Source organism: Anneissia japonica, unplaced genomic scaffold, assembly GCF_011630105.1.
Source record: "Anneissia japonica isolate Jap-2015-1 unplaced genomic scaffold, ASM1163010v1 scaffold466_len1169948_cov191, whole genome shotgun sequence".
Taxonomy (NCBI): Eukaryota; Metazoa; Echinodermata; class Crinoidea; order Comatulida; family Comatulidae; genus Anneissia; species Anneissia japonica.
The window spans coordinates 811,389-831,655 of NW_022689540.1; the positions used below are offsets into that span (position 1 = coordinate 811,389).

The following is a 20,267-nucleotide window of genomic DNA, read 5'->3' on the forward strand; positions in this document are numbered from 1 at the left end:
AAGTACCAGTGTTGTCCATATATGGAACAGATGTAATATCGCATCATCATGCCCATATATGGCTATATAGTATCACACAAAAAAACCTTAATGTGAATAGAGTTCTAAATACATCTGTCCCAAAGTTATATTTTTCACAATACAGCACTTTCAGTCATATTTGCTCTAGGTCTATGTATTCTTAATATAACTGTCGATTTAGATTCATTACAGAGGTTATCATCACCACTCGCCCATGTTTTCTTCCATGTTTTGAATGTCTTTTTAACCTTGATTATATTTTGAAATATAGAAAGTATAAATACATCTTTGTTTCTAAACCAGTCTTCATGAATCGTACTTGGCAAGGATGTCGCCCTCTCTGAATAGGTGATATTCCTGAAATAATAATAAAATAATAAAACCTGTTAATGAAAAAAATTCAAACTGCACACATTTGTAGCTAACTACTGAATGCATACTACTGTATACAGTACATGAAAGTTATGCAATAGGTGGTGCATGAAATACTATATATTTATTAAATTGTATGATATACAAAAATCTCCCTACCTTATCGTCTATAGAAATCTTTGTGCCACCGTATTCTGGTAACAATACTCGATCTCCAACAGCAACACACAATTCCTGACGTTTACCATCCTTTGAAAACAAGACATGCAAGTTAATAAGTGTATTTAAAGCAAACTAAAAGACCTCTGATATTTAAGATGAAAAACGGCATGTTTTGCCCATTTTGTAGAATGTTAACATTATTTTCATCTATTTAATAAAATAAAAATCATTTAAGAATGTTACAAACTCAGTGCTTCATCACAAAATTTGATACTGTATTTACCACAATCCACAATAATTTAGAGTCAGTGAGATTATATCCCATCCGAGAGTATGATGCTTAATTATAGTCTACCTTTTTCATATATGGTTTTTTTTTCTACAGTATTCTACTTTCTTGTGTCATGAAACTTTATTAAAATCTAATAATTATAATTAGGCCCTACATCCATCCTTGCTCCTGGACCTGTAGCTACCACCGTTGCATCCAGTACTTTGGCTTGACCCTTCTGAGGCAGCATGATTCCACCCTTAGTCTTCAATTCTGGAAGGAAACGCTCTACAAGAACACGATCAAAAAGCGGACGAAAATTCTTCAAGGCTGCCTGGAAAAAAAATCATACCAAAATTTCAAGACAATACTGTCCTAAGGCATGGCCGGCGCTAATGCAATTTCGCACCTAACTTTAAATTCTTAATTTTTTTACCTCAACGTTCTTTTCACAGTCACAACATATAATTAACAGACATTTTCACCTGATTTAACCACTCACAAAGTACCTTTTCAACAAATAAGCCCACAAATAATTACAGCGAATCTGTGTTCGCTAGCACGACGAGAGGCTGCCATTTTGCAATCATTAAGAAATTGCCAGAACTTTTAATTCTTAAAGTTTTTACCTCAATGTTCTTCTCACAGTCACAACATATAATTAACAAACATGTTCACATGATTTAACCAATCACAAAGTACCTTTTTCAACAAGTAAGCCCACAAATAAGTACAGCGAATCTGTGTTCGCTAACACGACGAGCGGCTGCCATTTTGTAATCAGTAAGAAATTGCCAGAATGTCTGAGTTTGCAGCGTGAAGTTTTTTTATTAAACGTTTATGAAAATTTATCTATTTGCCGTATTGTATGTCATTCTTTATATTTTATGGTGCTGTTGTTTGACTATGTGTGTTCACATGAAATTCACACGTACAATAATTACTTCAAAAATTAGTAATGATCCAAATGTGTACACAGATCGAAAAATAGGGCCTAGGCCTAAATCCAGAAAAACAACTATTAAAGCCAATGATAAACGTCGGTTCGATTAACCTCGATTATGACAAGAAAGTTCAAATAGAAGGTACTGCATGATGCCACATTTTGTTGTCGGATGTTGCATGGGAAAATTCCAACTAAAATTATAAGACTAGACTGGCCTTTAATGCCAATGGTTTCAAAATTTAAGAATTGACTAGGACATTCTGGCAATTTTTCTTACTTGATTGCAAAAATGTACAGCTCGTCGTGCTACAGTAGCAAGCATGGCAACCCTGTATCAACCTATATTTATAAAGGTATCTTTTGTTGAAAAAATGTAGGCCTACTTTATGACTGGTTGAATCATGTAAAAATGTTTTATACTTATGTGTTGTGACTGTAAGAAGAAAATTCAAATAAAAAAATTAAGAATTAAAATTGTGCGAAAGTGCATTAGCGCTGGCATGGCCTCCTTCAATTACTCAAAACCTAACTATCGATTTCACTCTTTTCAATTACTAGAAGTATAACTCATTGAGGTCTCTCTAACCTCATGAAGAAGACACATGATGGTGTTTGTGGTACCACCGGCACCAGACGAGCCGAGAAAGGTTATTTAGCCTAAGCCTAGGCCCTAGCAAAACCACCTAACACTGGCTAAATAAACTGATATGATAGCATCATTTATAGCAGAAACTTTTGACGTTACTACATTACTGAAGAACATGCAATCAACTCTGACTTACCATTTTAAACTTAATTAAATATACCTAGAATCTCAACGCACACAAATTCACCGGATAGAAAGAAGAACCCTGGCTGGAGTAGAGAAAGGATCAACACATGGTCTATGCACACTATGTCGGCATCCTTTATTACGCATGCGTAGTTCAATCACGTTCATTTCGTGTTATCCAGAATGTTCTGTCCTGTAAGGACCCCGATTATGGATTTTAAATGAAACTTCCACTTTGCATAATAAAATAATTTAAAAATATGGAACTTTTATTGCAGATACATATTTGAAACCTTAAACTCATATTTGTACAATATTTTCCCTAATCATAATTTTATTTTACAATGTCCACTTTATGTATAATGTGAAACAACAGTGTTATATCAGTGTCCAGAATTCATACTCCAGGGCACAATTTAAAAGCCGGTGTTGCTCTTGTTGCAAGTTGCACATGTTCTTGCGTGTACTCGCTAGCCTCGTATTCGCAGCTCAGTTGAACAGTATCAGTTGGTTTCCAGGTCTTCGTTACACAACTGTTTCCTCTTTTTTTCTGCTAAATTTAAACATTGCAATACTTCTGTAAGTGTATTTGATTTTTATTAAATCATATAGAAACAAATTGTAAATCATAATTGTTTTTATTGAGAGTTTTTTGGAGCACCTTCTCCTTGCTTGATCGTTGCTTGCAGTAGTAGTAGTAGGCCTTACACACGTGGGTGCTGCGGCATCACAACCGTAAGCTAGGCTGGAGAAGGGATAGCAGTGCCTACGTCCTATCCTTAGTCGTGTCTTGGTCGTATTGATATTTGATTTCTGAATACTGTTCTTTTATATCTGTATTATTATCCTTGCTTGTGTTTTAAAGAAAATATTAATATACCAAAAATAAGTTTTATTGAACAAATCTGAAAATGAAATTGAAAATTAATTAAAATTTATTATTGAAATTTTATTATAGGCCTATATATTTATTCTTTCTTTTGACTGGATACATTTTCAATACAAAAGTACTGTCTCTCAAACGGTCAGTTATTTTTTACAATTTTAGGAAGAGAAACTTAATTTAACATATTAATCAAAATACAAAATGGTGATCTTTGGTGCACCCCAGTTGTTCATTGATGACATTTCGGCCAGACTAGGCTGGCCAAAAGCTGCCCTTCCTTTTCAACTTAAGGCTATCACCATCATAATAGATGCATAGTAGCCCACATTCAAAGGAAGCATATCATAGCACCCCAGGAAAAGCCAATTGTAGGAGGTACTAACGTTTAGTGGCATAATGTTTCTAAAAACCACCCCCAGTACAGTAAAGTTTTGCGCAACCCCATGCACTGCCCACTGAGCAAAAAATTAGGAAATTTTTATTTTAACTTTTATCCAAGTAATAATTCTCAGAACCAAGATGCACCGTATGAACAGTGTTTTGCCATTGGCTGCCCGTCAGCTCACATCCAAGAACTTGACACCGGCTTTATCCCGCGGTTATGCTAAAGACATCAAATTTGGACCCGAAGCCAGGGCGGCGATGTTGCAAGGTGTTGATCTTCTTACAGATGCAGTTGCAGTAACAATGGGACCAAAGGTGAGGAAAAAACCACAGATTGTAATATCAAAGCATGTCAATTAAGAAATAAAATATAGGCCTCCAATGAATTATTTACAATATAACTTTCAAGCTCTAATTTTTTTGCAGGGCCGAAACGTCATCATTGAACAAAGCTGGGGTGCACCAAAGATCACCAAAGATGGTGTAACCGTTGCAAAATCAATAGACCTGAAAGATAAGCTGCAAAACACAGGTGCACGCCTTGTTCAAGATGTTGCCAATAGCACAAATGAAGAAGCAGGAGATGGTACCACGACAGCTACAGTACTTGCACGTGCAATTGCCAAAGAAGGCTTCGAGAAAATCAGCAGAGGAGCAAATCCTGTTGAGATCCGTCGCGGAGTCATGCTCGCTGTCGACGCAATTGTAAGTGCTTTGAAGAAAGTGTCAAAGCCAGTAACTACACCAGAAGAAATTGCCCAGGTCAGTCAATTATTATAATTGTTTGTGCCATTTCTTATGAAACTAAATGAAAAGTTATTTTAAAGTCTTATCCTTTTATTAAATTGATATTTGATCATTTTTGCAGGTTGCAACAATATCAGCCAATGGGGACAAAGAGATTGGTGACCTGATTTCAAAGGCCATGAAGGCTGTAGGTCGTGATGGTGTATTGACGGTAAAAGATGGCAAAACATTGGAAGATGAACTTGAAATTATAGAGGGAATGAAGTTTGACAGAGGATACATTTCGCCATATTTCATAAACACAAGCAAAGGTATTGCATATATTCAAATTCTTTCTCATCCAACCTGCTCTTTTGTATACCCTTGAAGGTGATCCTTCTATCTTAGCCTAGGTCAGCTGATATTCAGGGCCCTCGTAAACAAATGAAATAATTTGCAGCTTCAAGATCTCTTATACCAGTCTGATGGCAAGGCTTTAGAAAGTGGAGAGGTTCTTTAGTTGAAAAAAAATTCTGTGCTTTCGCAGGATTTGATCCCAGAATCATGGTTTTGAAAAGCAGGCATCCTAACAATCAAGTTACATCTTTCTTAACTCTACAGCTTGCATGACTAGTGCCTTCAACTATTTATGATAGGTACAAGTTGTCTAAAAATACTGTTTCTGGTACTTATATATAAATAGAAGAGTAAAAGGGAACAGTATGTAATCTTTCTGTTTAGTTGGTGAAAATATGTGATGCCCTGTGCTATTTTCCATTATCAATGTATGCTGGAATGAAGCTGTACATTTACAATTAAGGTACAGTACTTGCCTTCTATTCTTAGGGTTATGGCGGTATATCATTATTTTTTTACAATAAACATAACATATTTGTTTGTATTCAGGACAAAAAGTTGAATATCAAGACGCCCTGCTGTTGTTATCGGAGAAGAAAATCTCCGGTATTCAACAGATTGTGCCAGCCCTAGAACTGGCCAATCAGCATCGAAAACCACTAATTATTGTCAGTGAGGATGTTGATGGAGAGGCACTGAGCACACTAGTCTTGAACAGGTGAGAACATTGTACTATTATATTATGATGTTAATATTGTGTTATCACTCATGTTATTAGTATTACTGTATTAATAATTTATTATATGTATTATGTTAACAATGTTCATCTGTTGGTGGCAGTTCAATGTGTTCAAGTGGTCCTCATCATTCATCATAAATCCATTGTTTATTGGTTGCAATGCAACGACCACATTTTGCATTTCTATGGTAACGAATTATAACTTTTCTTTGAGGCTGATGTAAAGGCCAGTTTATATAATTGCTGCTCTCTAGAAAACTTATCCAAATTTGGGTTAGATGGGAAAATGAATCTCAAATCAGTATTGCTGTATTTTCATTAATTAACTGTACCAATTAATTCCTTGCAGGTTAAAGGTTGGTCTTCAGGTGTGTGCTGTCAAGGCACCAGGCTTTGGGGACAACAGGAAGAACCAACTGCAAGATATGGCCATTGCCACTGGAGGAATGGTACGTAGTTAATGATGGTGATTATAGTAATGATCTGCTGATGTTTTATCATTATCATCATTTAAATATGGAATAATATATTAATAAATATTTTTTTTATATCTAATTAAAAAAAGTATGGTACAATTCTATGGTTGAACTTTTTTGTTTAATCAGGTGTTTGGTGATGAAGCTGTAGATACTAAGCTGGAGGAAATACAATTACAAGATTTTGGAACAGTTGGTGAAATTGCCATCACCAAAGATGATACCTTGATATTGAAGGTGAGTTTGCCTTATTTGTTCAATTAATTGTATATCAGTTATATGCTAATGAAATGCAGTGTATGAACCCAAAATTAGCATAAATGATATTTCAATGGTAAATGAGCTGGTATGTGATAATTGACCTAGTATACTGCAAATAAACTATTTTAGTAATTTTATGTTACATAGTATTTATATGTATTACGTTTTTCTTTTTTTGTACTGTATGTCCAATTCATCTGGAATCCAAATATTTAATTTAGACATTGATAAACAATGCCTTTGATTTACAATAAATTGCAAATAAGCTGTTATATGGTAATGATCTACATTATGCTATTGAACAGTCACATGATAATGATAATGAACCTTATGTTATAACTTGTATATGCTAACAGGGTGATTAATTTAACAGGGAGGTGGAGATAAAGCAGCTATTGAAAACAGGATTGAGGTGATCAGAGAGCAAATTGGAGAAACCAACTCTGAATATGAAAAGGAGAAGTTAAGTGAAAGACTTGCCAAGCTTTCTGATGGGGTTGCTGTATTGAAGGTAAATATTTTGCAGTTGACCATTGGGGCAGATCATAAAAAATATAGCATTTGACATTTAAAAAACCGACTTTTCAAACCACTTAGCAAATACCATGTTAATGACTGACGAGTTGAAAAATTAATTACTGAAGAAAAATGTTGGAAATATTGAGTCAAGACTACTAAAAAATATTTGTAACATTTATTTAAGCTAAAGAGCTTATCTGATTTTCTAACACCAGTGTTTATCAATTTATTAAGGTTGGAGGATCAAGTGAACTTGAGGTAAATGAAAAAAAAGACCGCGTGAATGATGCCCTTTGCGCCACCAGAGCTGCCGTAGAGGAAGGCATTGTACCCGGCGGTGGTACTGCCCTCTTGAGGTGTTTGAAGGTGCTAGACACATTAGAAATTGCTAATAATGATCAGAAAACAGGTGAGTGTGGAGTAAATTTAATATCAGTTAATTTATTCAATATGTTTTAGAGGTATCAAGTCATGTGATTAGTACAGTACTACCATGTTTGAGACACACAAAAAAAAAAAATTTACAAAAACCAGGGGTAAAAAGTGCTATCACCTGACCATAATATAAATTAATGATACCACAATTTTCATGGAATACAAATAAGTACAGTAGCACCTTATTTTGACCAACAAAATTAATTGAGACACAAGCTTGCATTGCAATTTTCATAAAATTCGTGAATGAATTAACATAACTGATAACTGAATCTGCCAACAGATGATTAGATTGCTTTCAATGCTTTACCAGATTCTGAGAAAGCAGATGCTGATTAGCATATTATGATGTTGGCTAGACTTATTTATGCTGGCATCACATTTACCCCAAGAGTTTGTGTACACAAAATGTGCCTTGTAACGTTCGTCATCATCATCTCCATGATTGTCAAGCACTCTTTGATTTTGTTTCCTCCTTAGGTGTGGACATTGTCCGTCGGGCTTTAAGAATTCCTTGTCAAACAATTGCACAGAACGCTGGTGTTGAGGGACAACTTGTGGTAGAGAAGATACTTAATTCACCTGATGAAATTGGATATGATGCACTGAATGATGAATATGTCGGCATGGTCCAATCAGGAATCATTGATCCCACAAAGGTAAACGAATTGACCAATAGGTGTTCCAAAATCTTTTTAATTTCATGGTTGCATATACTATACACTGATCCGATTGCATTTTGTTTGAGAGCAGTTGGCTACACTTAAACCATGAAAATCCTATGATTCATTTGTGCTGTTCTCTTTGTACATTACATCTTTTTGAATCGAATTGACATTTTATAGGGTACTTCAGTACACAAGAACTTTGGTCACGAGCCAGCTGTTGATGGACTTCGTGTCTGTGGAGGCTCCCCGTCTCTCTTAAATGTTTTATACAGTCAAACCTGCCCAAGTCGAAAAATTTTCAAAGTTGAAGTTATTTTGATGTTACTTCATCTTCCCTATATTTACAATGGTTAATATTTGCTCTAACTCGAATAAATTTAAGTCGAATAAAAACGAAAGTCCGACACATTTTACATGCCAAAGTGCAAAAATTCATTTAAATGTACATGTACTGTAACAAATGAAGATTTAATGTAATGTATTGCTACTCTGAAGAATACTGCTTTCAAGGTAAGTTTAGGTAGCCTATTACTTTACTTCTGCAGTACTAGGCCAAATGTGCAGTCAACATTGTGCGTGCACCATCAGTGCGTGTTAATTTGTTCGGGTGTCCGTAAGGCCTAACTTTCTAAGTCCAGTTGCTACTGTGATGCAACTCGAATAAAATTCGACTTTGCTTTAGTTTAATTTAATCTAAGTCGAACTATATTTGTGGCACTTAAGACTTAACTAAGTGAGTTTGACTGTAGTGTATATCTATTTATGTGAATGCAATTTTTTTGTAAGTCATTTGAAAATGATTGAAGAAATAATAAAGATTGCGCAAAGGCAAAAAGTAAAAAAAAAAAAATGATTAGCAAAAAAAAAAAAAAAAAGAAGCAGATTCCCAGAACATTATTTTTAATTTTCATCTTAAATTTTAGTAAATCACCATTAATTGTAATTAAGTGTTCTATATGAATTGTAGGCGAGTCATTTAATCCAACTGAACTGTATTTTCTCTGAATCTGACCATATCTCGTGGTGTTGTTCACAGGTTGTTAGAACAGCTCTTGTTGACGCTGCCAGTGTAGCATCCCTCCTATCAACGGCAGAGGCTGTAGTGACGGAGATACCCAAAGAAGAGAAGGACATGCCCCCTATGGGAGGCATGGGTGGAATGGGTGGTATACCTCAATAACTGACATGTTGAGGCTGCCAGCAATATTGGCACTGGATTGAGTGGATGCTTGAAGAAATATCGGCCAGCACATCTTTGAAGACAAGTGGGGGTAACCATGTTGTACTGGTCCATATATCCCCTGTTGTGGATAAAGGTATGTAGCTGGCACAGGGTAGCTGAGACATTAAGTGACCCATAGCAAGGGCGGATCCAGCCCGGTAAGAAAGAGGGGGGGGGGGCGTGAATGTCCGAGGAGGGGGGGGGGCGTGAATGTCCGAACTAAGTGACAGTCTCAGAAAAGAGCCCCTAGTAGGGGTACAGGGGGAGATTCTCCCTTAAACCTCTGGCACCTCAATAGCAGACATGTTGAGGCTGCCAGCCATATTGGCACTGGATTGAGTGGATGCTTGAAGGAATATCGGCCAGCACATCTTTGAAGACAAGTAGGGGGTAACCATGTTGTACTGGTCCATACATCCCCTGTTGTGGATAAAGGTATGTAGCTGGCACAGGGTAGCTCAGACATTAAGTGACCCTTAGCAGGGGCGGATCCAACCCGGTAAGAAAGAGAGGAGGGGGGGGGGCATGAATGTCCGAACTAAGTGACAGTTTCAGAAAAGAGCCCCTGGTAGGGGTACAGGGGGAGATTCTCCCTTAAACCTCTGGCACCTTCATTAATTTGAGTTGATATTTGATTGATTTTTAATATTTAGCATGGTAATTTTCTGAGCGGGGCTTACGCCCCCCCCCCCTCTAAATCCGCCACTGCTTAGGAAAGACCAAATTTGCTGTATGAGCTAGTCCTCACCTTGAGCCCATAAAGTCTGGTGAAATGAGTCTGGAACATTCAGAAAGTCGTAGTGCAAGTGACAAGATAGTTTGGAAAGTGCCTATAGAAATCTGAGCAAAACATCAGTCGCACAAATCCGACTGCATCTACACAAATGGACAGGTAGGTGATGACAAAAAGAGGGTGAGGACAAGCTTTTCTTGGTAACCTGAAAAATGGATGCAGTTATTGAGATGAAAAATTCTTATATGAATGAACGGGACAAATGTTATGGGCCTGTCTGGGAGTCAGATGATTAGTAAGTAAAATATATTAACTATTGTTAATTCAGACTAAAAATACAAATGGAAGTACAGTACTGTAATGTATTTTATGATTTTATTAACTAGAACTTTGCAACTACATTTCTTGCTACTTTAAAAAAAAAAATGCATATTTCTCCTAGGATCCATTTATCAGTAATGTATTAAAATAGCTAAAAACAATTCAAAATTTCTTTGGTCTGCAGAACTCATTTAATATGTTTAAAATGTTCACTCAAATTCACATGCTTCAAATTTTTAAAAACAATTATTTTTAATAAGTATATGTAAACCAACTGGTAGTAGATTAAGTAATTGTTCCCCTTAAAAAGAATGCACAATTATAAGAAGATTTACTTAATATATAGGCAGCATATTTTGGGGTCGCGACCCACAATTTGGAAGGCACTGCTTTAGCCTAAGTTACCTATCACCTTATGCTTCAAATTTAAAAAACAATTATTTTTAATAAGTATATGTAAACCAACTGGTAGTAGATTAAGTAATTGTTCCCCTTAAAAAGAATGCACAATTATAAGAAGATTTACTTAATATATTGGCAGAATATTTTGGGGTTGTGACCCACAATTTGGAAGGCACTGCTTTAGCCTAAGTTACCTATCACCTTATGCTTCAAATTTAAAAAACAATTATTTTTAATAAGTATATGTAAACCAACTGGTAGTAGATTAAGTAAATGTTCCCCTTAAAAAGAATGCACAATTATAAGATGATTTACTTAATATATTGGCAGCATATTTTGGGGTCGCGACCCACAATTTGGAAGGCACTGCTTTAGCCTAAGTTACCTATCACCTTATGAATCAAATTTTAAAAACAATTATTTTTAATAAATAAATGTGAACATAAAGTAATTTTCCCCTTAGAGAATACACAATTTTAAGATGATTTACATGATGTTTTTGTGCAATTTCAAAATTTTTAATTTTGGCCTATATATTTTTTGTAAATGCAATGATTTTAGCCTTTGGCTACTTTTTGTATTATTTTTATACCGGAATAAATAAATTAATTAATTAATACATTGGCAGCATATTTTGGGGTTGCAACCCACAGTTTTGGAGGCACTGCTTTAGATAAGGATTACATGGTAAAACAAACAAGCTTCTTGAATAGGTAAACATAAATGTAACATTTAATGTTATCACTGGACTTTAATATGCACTACTTAAGCCAGCTTAGCAGTCAATTTTACTGCTATGCTGTACATCGGATTCCTTGTAGTGTTTGAGCGTCCTGGCCGATGGATCATCAGTGTTCACCCACTTGGGCATCCAGAAGTATGGGATCCAGGATGAACGGTTTGGATAGGAACGCTCAAATATCTGTCTGTAGTAGTAGGCTTCTTTAGATTTTGGCGGATTGAACGGATAAAGTTTAGGAGCATCTTCTAGCATACTATCAGTCACCTGTAACAGGAAAATATAAATACAGTAAAAAGTCCATTTTACGTAGTCTACTGCGCTAGAGCCTAGCTGAATTTACCTTTGATGAAAACCAAATTATTTTAATCGCTGGCATTCTTCCACTTAACAAAATATTATTTTAAATCTTATTAAAACATCTGTATGTTTTATGGATCCTTTCTATCGTGGTCTTTCTAGTTGTTAGATCGCCGAATGGCGTTATTTGCATTCACGATGTCACTAACTTTCTGACTCCAACACTCTTGTTTGTCATCGTAAACATGTGCGCTCAATCCAACAACTCTTTCATTAGTAGTTTGTTCTTATAGTTAGGTTTATTATACCAGAAATGGAAGAAAAGATTGAACTTTTAATAACTAAATACAAGAAAAATATATCACTTTGTAAAATGTGTGCAAATCAGACTTTTTTTACAGTAATAATTGGTCGATGATGACGTCATCAGAGGCAAAGACCATTTGTTAAATTGACTGGATTTTGGTCAACAAACTTTACAACATTCACTTCTGTCAAATAAATCTTTTTAGAATTACTTAATATTAAATTTTATCATTGAATATGTACCTTTTGTAACAAGAAACGATAAGTGGTTAGTATTTACCAAATAAGATGAAACCATTTCAGTTTATCACTTTAAATATCATGTTATACTTTTGAAGAGGAAGAAAAGAGATTACCTAATGATTTGTAAGAAGAATTTCAATTTATTCCATTCTGGAATATGACATTTGGATGGAAGTTATAAAACAAAAACTAGTAGCCAAAAAGCAGGCCTTACTTTGGTTTCGATGAACTCTTGAAGCACTTGGTACCAGGATTTTTCAGTGGATGATACACCATCACTAAAGGCTTCTTTAGGCCGCCATAAGATCTCATCTGGTAGAATACCGGTCCCATCAAAAGCCTTGCGTAGAATGTACTTTTCAACTCCAAGCCTTGGTACACGTAGCTTGGCTGGTATTGATAGGAAATTGGACACAAAATGATGGTCTAAAAATGGAACACGGAGTTCAAGTCTGAAAATAGATGAAAAATTCATTTATTGTCATTGAAATTGTTATAATTAATAAATTTCATTTGTCCATTAATATCATCCAAATTCCACCTAGGCCTTCATTGTGAAAAACCATGCACACAAAAAATGTAGTGGGAATCGCTAGACAGAATGTAATCTGGGCATATATGGATAGTTGCCAAACAATATCTTGTGATAAGAAAATTTTAGTTAATGAAATATTTTTTTATTTTATGTGCAAGTAGGCAGTACTCATAGGTGAATATCACAATTTACTAACCCATGAGCAGCTGTGGTTCTATCGCCTCGTAACACATCATACAAATATAGATCATCCAACAACCGACGACTTTCCTTGTCAGCCTCCTCTGGGGTGGGTGCCATGTGGAAGTATATATACCCCTGACAAAGCTCATCAGCGCCTTCTCCTGACAAAACTACCACTGTGTCGGTCTCCTTCTTGACATATTTTGCTACCAGGTACATACCTGGAATTAATGTCAGGTCAAATAGCAGTAATATTCAATGTATACTAATAACATGTGTTATTTTATTTATTATTACTATTACTATATATTATATCAATAATATGTATAACCAATACACCATAATCACCAACTATCTCACATCATGCACGACAGTCCTGCATTTCAGTTCTAATAGGAACAATATGATCGTATCAAGCATAGCCCTTCTTTAGGGAATTTTCGTCGTCGTCATCATCATCAACAGCATTGACTTCATCATTATTATTATTACTATTATTATACTTGTGAAAAGGCCACCGTTGGCAGTCTTTTACAAGGCTGTGCGGTACTGGGGCAGGGCCAGATATTTGCCAGGAGGGGTGCAGAAAGAAAAAGGGCACTCCTATATCTTATTACCCTCCAACTTTTTGAGAGACTTGAAAGACAAAAATATTGGATTAGCCTGAAAAATATGCTCATAAATGATAATACACTATGGTATATGATACATAAAAATTTTATTATACTATACTTGTACTTTACAGAAGCTGGAATTGAGGCTGGGGGGCATATTATAAGAGGTAGGAATGAAAATGAACTACAAGAGCTAATCGATAGTCTGGTAGATCCATGTAATGCAGTGTAGTTAGATTTATATTGCGCTTTATACCGAAGTCTCAAAGTGTACAGATTAGCTCGTACAGTAACTTGCTTCTCTCCTAGGTCTCTTCATGCCTGAGCTACCCGGTACAAGCTACTCTCGGCTGTCCACAACAGGGGCTGTATGGGCCAGTACAACAGGGTAACCCCCTACTCGTCTCAAAAGATGTGCTGGGTTCTTTAAAGCGCACATGAGCCAAATGTGTGTGCACAGGGCCTAAAGTTATGGTCCTTATCCGAGAAGACCACCAGAACCATAGGCAAGCAGGCCGTTCGAACCAGCGCTGATGGTATGGATGTACGTTGCGCCTCCCCTGCCTTCCTTAACTACTTGACTTGCTTACATGTGAGAACGATTTGGAATAGAGTCAATATTGCAGAAACAAAAGTTATAATAATGCTAAGCAGAATACAGATGATGATATGATGATACTTCACTACACTATGCTATATTATTTTCCAATAATATTAAAATAATTTAACCGATCAAGTCAATTGTTACTTACTTTTTGTTTTAAATATGAAGAATAAATTGAAGTATGTCTATCAATGAGAAAACATGGATGTTAATCATAAGCGTTGCAATCCACTAAACCTCTGAATTGTTTGATTGGATGAGTAATGTTCACTTTGTACCTTGTATCTCATCCACAATTGTTTTACGCTAGTTTACGATTTTTATGAAATACACATTTTGCAAAATCTAAGCGTGATCATCAATTTATCATGCATTCATTAAAAACCATTTAGAATTACAGTTGCTAATAAAAATTACTAAGCATACACAAAAGAGTCCCATTTTAAACACTGACTTTCTTCTAAGGTCTAGCGGTTTACTTTTAAAAGAAATATTCCTAAACCTTCCCACCCCCCACCCCACCTCACCTCGGGGCTTTGTCCTCGATTAGCACTGCCACTAAAGTCCACTCACACACATTTTCATCAGTCGCGCATTTAAAGTCTTTGAGGTTGGGTAACTATACACACCAAGTGCCACATCCTGGCAACTACGGTACTTTTTAACTCACCAACAGATGCACGTATTGTTGTGATGTCATAGCTTTCCAAGGAATAGATGACTTCTTCAACTGCCTCGATACCTTCTTCCGGAGTAAACCCTATCTCGTGATGCTCACTGCCAATATGCGCTGCTACTTTGCGTGCGGCAGCGACATCTGGACTTCCTGTCATACCGATGGAAAACGTCTGAATAGGATAGCTCACCACACCTTCGTCTTTTGCTATTTTAGTGACTAGAGCGCTGACTAAACTGGAATCCAAACCACCTATGTAAATCACAAACATTTAATAAATATAGTAGAAAAATCATTCCACTACATTTTCCTTTTCATTTTAAGAATAAACATAAAAATCTATCCATACTATATAATTTTATATGACAAATTTGTGCGATTTGTGTCATATCAGGGATGTAGTGGGATGGTGGGCAGGCCAACCATCCTTGAAGTTTTCCACCCAGTCTAAAGCTAATGTTATGGCCCTCCACGCGCCTTTATTAACCCACTTTCCATCCTTAATATCCACTCTTATTATTTAGAGTTTACCAATGTTATTATGCACCCATTCTCAAAATGTCTAACACCCAACCTTAGGTTTTTTTCAGCTACAACCCTGCACATCCAAATATGGGCATATCACATTTATTTATTGTCACTTAAAGTGTGATAGTGTGGGCTGAGCTTTAAACAAGGGGACGGAGACTGGATATTTCAATAAATGTTTATGCTACCTGACAAAAAGCAACCGATCCTTCTGTTAGCCATAAATCTCTTCCTCACAGCCTCAGTTAACAAGAGTCTTATGTTAGCTTGGTGTTCACCATCTATAAAGAATCATAAAGCCCTGTACAAACTATCACATTTTATTAGACAAAGTCATGGTATGACATCACATCATGACCATATACAGTATATGCACATCATGACTATATTTGGGCATACAACATTTTTTTGTCAAATGAAATTTGGTAGCCTGGACAGGGCTTAATTCATTGATATTTAAAATTACATATAATTTGGAAAATTTAATAGATGTTACAATGATGGTACCTTTTTTTTGAAATGATGCTAATTTTGATGATCTGATCATAATTGTGGTAAAAAAGTAATTAATATTGCTATTAATGATCTTAATAATTCAATTACTAAAAAATAATTGCAATAATAATAACAATAATAATAATGACAATAATAACAATAACAATAATAATAATAATAAATAATTATCACATATTAGGTTTTCTATGTTTGAATTTTTTAATTGTACTGTGCTTCTTTGCATATTTAAGTATTGGTATTTTTATGTTTATTTGTTTTTTTCTTAGTTTTTACTACAATGTTATATTTGGCAATTCTTCTTTAAACTACTTTTATTGTTACTATTTGTATCTTTTAGAAGTTTTGAAATAAAATATACCATAGGAATGAATGAATGAAAACTGAACAATGGTTGTTATGTTTTTGATAGCTAATAACTATTGATGATAATGGATTATCAATGAAAATTGTAAACTGTTGATAAAATAATGTTGAGAATTATAAATGAAATAATAAGAAACAATAATGTTTACCTTCTGGTTGAGGTGTTCCGGTTTCTAAGGCCCATTTTGGTACTTGGTCAACTGAATGGAATCTTTGCCGACTGACAAACACACTTTTACCATTCTTCAACAAGTCGTACTCTTCATAGAGTCCAGGAGGGAAAGGTTCAATATCGGCGCAGTTGTGTGTGTCGCCAAGCCCTACTATCCCCTTTGCTTCTGAGCAGATAGCAAGGATACCTTCATCTTCCAGGTAAAGGCGGAACATTGGCCGAACACCTACCGTATCACGACCAATGAAAACCTGAAAATGTAACATAAACATTAAGTGACTGGTTCTTTGCCACACATAGACAACCAAATAATGTCCTTAAAAAATTACCTTCTTAGTTTGTGTGTCCAGAAGACAGAACGCAAAGACTCCATCCAACATCTTGGCCATGAATTCAATGCCACCATGGGCATACAAGTGGATAAGGACCTCACCATCGCAGTTGCTAGTAAATTGGAATTTATACTGGTCACGCAGCTATGAAAATAGAAAATTCACAATACAGCTACGATAAGATATTAGTAAGTATGATAGATAAGAAGCGTAGTAATGAATTAATACTTTAAAAACATTCAGGTTTTAAAAAATGCAGATATATTAAACAAGATGAATATATAAATAACACAGGTTTTCAAAATTTTGCTTACCCTCTTAAAGTTATATATTTCGCCATTGTACATCATCCAAATGTGAGGATAGTTCTTCAACCTCATTGGCTGCATGCCAAACACATCGTCCACAATAGCCAATCGGTGGAAGCCAAATAAGCAGTTAGCAAGGTGATTGACGTTTTCAAGGCAGAAGGCATCAGGGCCCCGATGCGCTATTTTACACGCACTCTCGCAGTACTTGTGCACGTCTTCATTGCTACCAAATATCGCCCAAATTCCACACATTTTCACAAAATTGTTTTATTGCAACTGATCACTAAACAATGAAGACATAAAAACATTTCAGGTAACTAAATATTATGATTTGTTTTCTTGTTTCAATTTGTAACAATTGTATTTACTGTTAAGTGAAGGAGGCTTCTGTTATGCTAAAATGGATTCAGCAATAATACAAAAAATAATAAAATAAGAAATTATGATATTATAATTAGTAGCATATAGTTGCAAATAAACTTGATAGAAATTCACCTTCACCAATTGAAAAAAAAAATGCTATCAAAAAACAGTACCATGAAACATCTATACATCCGGTAGCTCAAAACAACACAATTGATAAGATTACCAAATTTAACCAGACAATAACATTCCAGATTGCAGGGTCAGGTCTACTTTAAAAACCAAGGAGACTTGGTTTTCACTTACTGTATTGTTAAGGATTTTTTGTTCTGAGGCGAGAATTTTTTATACTTTCTTTCGTGAATCCGCCGCCCGCAAATGTGGATTATTCCGAATAAAAAATAAAATTTTGCTTTTGCCACAAAAATCGAAATTTCAGAAAAAAGTAAAAGTTTTGCTTAATTTTTCTTACACCTGCCGCTGCCTTAAAATCTCCAAAAATAAAAAATATATATTTCTTCCACATTATATAAATTTAAAGCATTTTACCATCCCATTACTACACTTTTACATTCAACAATAAAATTTTATTTTTATTTTCTCCCCCATTAGTAGATTTTGCCAAAACCATTTGCTAAAAAAGAAGACTAAATTTTATTTTTAATTTTTTTCCACCCTCCCGAGAATTAAAAAATATGTTCGTGAAACAAGGTATAAAAAAAAGTCTCGGCTGAACAGAGCTGCAAACATGTTTTACTGCGCAGCATAAAATGTTTCTATATATTATACTTCAATTTTGAAACAATAAAGGACCATTTTTTGCATCGCTGTACAGTAATGTGTGAGGGCGAGGATACAGCAATACATGGACTTACTATTTTAAACAAGGGGCCTAGGTATTGTAATATTATAATAAAAATGATTATATAAAATTAATAATAAAATGCAATCAGTGCTTCACTACAAATCAATGCTAATGCTTCATTGCCCTACCCACTAGTATTTAGATAGTAGTACTGTAGTACCATGGAGTCAGTTGCACTGTATAGAATATTTTACTTCCTGAGTATGTATGTACAGTACTGTCTTTAAAATATAAACAACAATGCTGTGGTGATGAATGTGAACATTCGCCACTGACTTGCCTTGGGTCGGATGTCAGTCAGTTCAGAATTTCTACTCAACAATTGCATTTGAAGTGATGCAAAAGTTATTACCCTATTTGGCATCAATACTGTACGGAAAATTTCTGTAAATAAATGAATAAAAATAACTAAACAAAGACAAACATATGCTCACCTTCCTACAAGACAGCTAGACGATACCACACCGGTTGTCCTCAATTCTCAGCGTGTTTTTATGCGCTGCATGATTGGTCACAATATTGCATCAGCAGCTAGGCCCTACCATTAAAGAAGCAGGGAGAAATACTAATTGAATGATAAGCATACAATATTAGTTGCTCAAAATTAAATTATCGTATCATATTAATATCAAAGAATGAATGAAAAATCACCACACCTTTTTTTTCAGAATACATTATATTTAAAATAAGGACAAATTAAATTTGAATGATTATAGAAATACTTTCAAATTTTTAAGTTTCTCTACCAGGAACGATAATAAATCAGAATAGAAATCGCCCATAAAGTTTTTTTTTCAATAACATTTTAAAGTCTTAATTTTAAGACAAATAACCAGTGGCGTATCTAGTCTTGAAATTGGGGTAGGGGACTGATGGGTATGCGAAGGTGGAGTGGGGCGCTCGATGATTAAGCCTATGTAAGGGGAGCTACAGGTCACAAAATAAGATGATTTGAGATTCATGCTCGGAGGAAAATAAATTTTGATGTTGTACAACAACATAACTCGGGAACGGTTAATGAGATGCAGATTTTTGAATCAAAATCTGGAGGGAAAAGGGCGAACCACCCCCATTACACATTTTCCCCAGTTTTTAAATATTCAAACATTTAGGGGACACTTTTGGGACCAAAAACGTGAAATTGTTTAGGCTATAGGCTTTTCCGGGTACGTGTAATGAGGTCAAGATAACTGTTTTATTTCAGTTGACTAAGAAGGAGTTAAAATAACAAATTAAACTAAACTGTAACAATAATTTGCAATGCAAATACAATACCGTACATGATGAAATAAAAATAAATATAAAAGAAAACAACAAAAGAAAAAAAAAATTCCGTATTGATTGAGTGTGGTGACTGCCTTATGAAAGTAGGCCTACACAGAAAATATTTTAAGAATCATCATTTTATCGCTTAAAATTATCAACTTATAAATATGAATGAAATAATTATTGTTATTTTGAATCTATTGAGTGGTAGTGATACAATAAAAAATAGAGTTTCCCCTTGAGGTTGAAAATGTATTGATTTGACAAGATACAGTATGTGAATCGATAGATGGTGAGTCATTTTCTTTCGAGATACGACAGACAATAGATAGTTCTACTCGAATACACGTTGGGCCTACTGAATACAGCTCCAGTAAGCCTTCTTTCTCGTTATTGCGCGCGGCACTCATTAAAAGAAGGTTCAGATAATTAAATGGCCATGAAAATGTTAGAAATTGAGCTGTCAAAAAAATTAGGACCTACAGTCAAACAATAGGCCTAAGCAGTCCGAATGTGATAGTCGGCCAATGCTCACTTTTTATCCTAAAATCATTATTGTAATAAAAGAGCAATATAAACAGGATAAATCACAATAGATATTGTGCTTAACCCTAACTTTTTATGTATTAAGACACTGATACAACGTGAACGCATAATTACGCAATATGCACCTTAAAA

General features: G+C 35.0%; 3 protein-coding genes across 3 annotated transcripts; 1 reads left to right on the forward strand and 2 right to left on the reverse strand.

Annotated features, from left to right (window-relative positions):
- Positions 1 to 148: 148 nt before the first annotated feature.
- LOC117125299 (10 kDa heat shock protein, mitochondrial-like) lies at positions 149 to 2,711 on the reverse strand. Its single transcript, XM_033271771.1, has 4 exons — positions 2,555 to 2,711; positions 1,002 to 1,160; positions 553 to 642; positions 149 to 378 (listed from the first exon to the last, which is right to left on the reverse strand). The coding sequence occupies exons 1-4, from the start codon at positions 2,555 to 2,557 to the stop codon at positions 328 to 330; spliced, it is 303 nt and encodes a 100-aa protein (XP_033127662.1). The 5' UTR covers positions 2,558 to 2,711; the 3' UTR covers positions 149 to 327.
- Positions 2,712 to 2,980: 269 nt separating this feature from the next.
- LOC117125534 (60 kDa heat shock protein, mitochondrial-like) lies at positions 2,981 to 9,175 on the forward strand. Its single transcript, XM_033272059.1, has 11 exons — positions 2,981 to 3,123; positions 3,943 to 4,129; positions 4,241 to 4,576; positions 4,683 to 4,872; positions 5,447 to 5,615; positions 5,986 to 6,085; positions 6,242 to 6,349; positions 6,747 to 6,884; positions 7,127 to 7,301; positions 7,808 to 7,986; positions 9,032 to 9,175. Exons 1-11 carry the CDS (start codon positions 2,996 to 2,998, stop codon positions 9,173 to 9,175), a joined length of 1,854 nt encoding a protein of 617 aa, XP_033127950.1. The 5' UTR covers positions 2,981 to 2,995.
- A 1,131-nt stretch (positions 9,176 to 10,306) lies between these two features.
- Positions 10,307 to 18,825, reverse strand: LOC117125318 (asparagine synthetase [glutamine-hydrolyzing]-like). The gene is made up of 9 exons (XM_033271787.1): positions 18,758 to 18,825; positions 17,099 to 17,378; positions 16,782 to 16,928; positions 16,430 to 16,703; positions 15,590 to 15,682; positions 14,868 to 15,125; positions 12,993 to 13,200; positions 12,476 to 12,713; positions 10,307 to 11,679 (listed from the first exon to the last, which is right to left on the reverse strand). The coding sequence occupies exons 2-9, from the start codon at positions 17,345 to 17,347 to the stop codon at positions 11,449 to 11,451; spliced, it is 1,698 nt and encodes a 565-aa protein (XP_033127678.1). The 5' UTR covers positions 17,348 to 17,378; positions 18,758 to 18,825; the 3' UTR covers positions 10,307 to 11,448.
- Positions 18,826 to 20,267: the final 1,442 nt, after the last annotated feature.

What these genes read in the sequence shown, in the direction of transcription:
- LOC117125534 (XM_033272059.1), top strand. Translation starts at nt 2,996, where the DNA reads ATGTTCTTGCGTGTACTCGCTAGCCTCGTATTCGCAGCTCAGTTGAAC. An exon ending in TTTCATAAACACAAGCAAAG is followed by an intron (nt 4,873 to 5,446) that starts GTATTGCATATA and finishes GTTTGTATTCAG; the next exon opens with GACAAAAAGTTGAATATCAA. An exon ending in GAATCATTGATCCCACAAAG is followed by an intron (nt 7,987 to 9,031) that starts GTAAACGAATTG and finishes TGTTGTTCACAG; the next exon opens with GTTGTTAGAACAGCTCTTGT.
- LOC117125318 (XM_033271787.1), bottom strand. Translation starts at nt 17,347, where the DNA reads ATGTGTGGAATTTGGGCGATATTTGGTAGCAATGAAGACGTGCACAAG. An exon ending in AAATATATAACTTTAAGAGG is followed by an intron (nt 16,929 to 17,098) that starts GTAAGCAAAATT and finishes CTATTTTCATAG; the next exon opens with CTGCGTGACCAGTATAAATT. An exon ending in CGGAACACCTCAACCAGAAG is followed by an intron (nt 15,683 to 16,429) that starts GTAAACATTATT and finishes GATTCTTTATAG; the next exon opens with ATGGTGAACACCAAGCTAAC.
- LOC117125299 (XM_033271771.1), bottom strand. An exon ending in GTCCAGGAGCAAGGATGGAT is followed by an intron (nt 643 to 1,001) that starts GTAGGGCCTAAT and finishes TTGTTTTCAAAG; the next exon opens with GATGGTAAACGTCAGGAATT. An exon ending in AGATTTCTATAGACGATAAG is followed by an intron (nt 379 to 552) that starts GTAGGGAGATTT and finishes TTATTATTTCAG; the next exon opens with GAATATCACCTATTCAGAGA.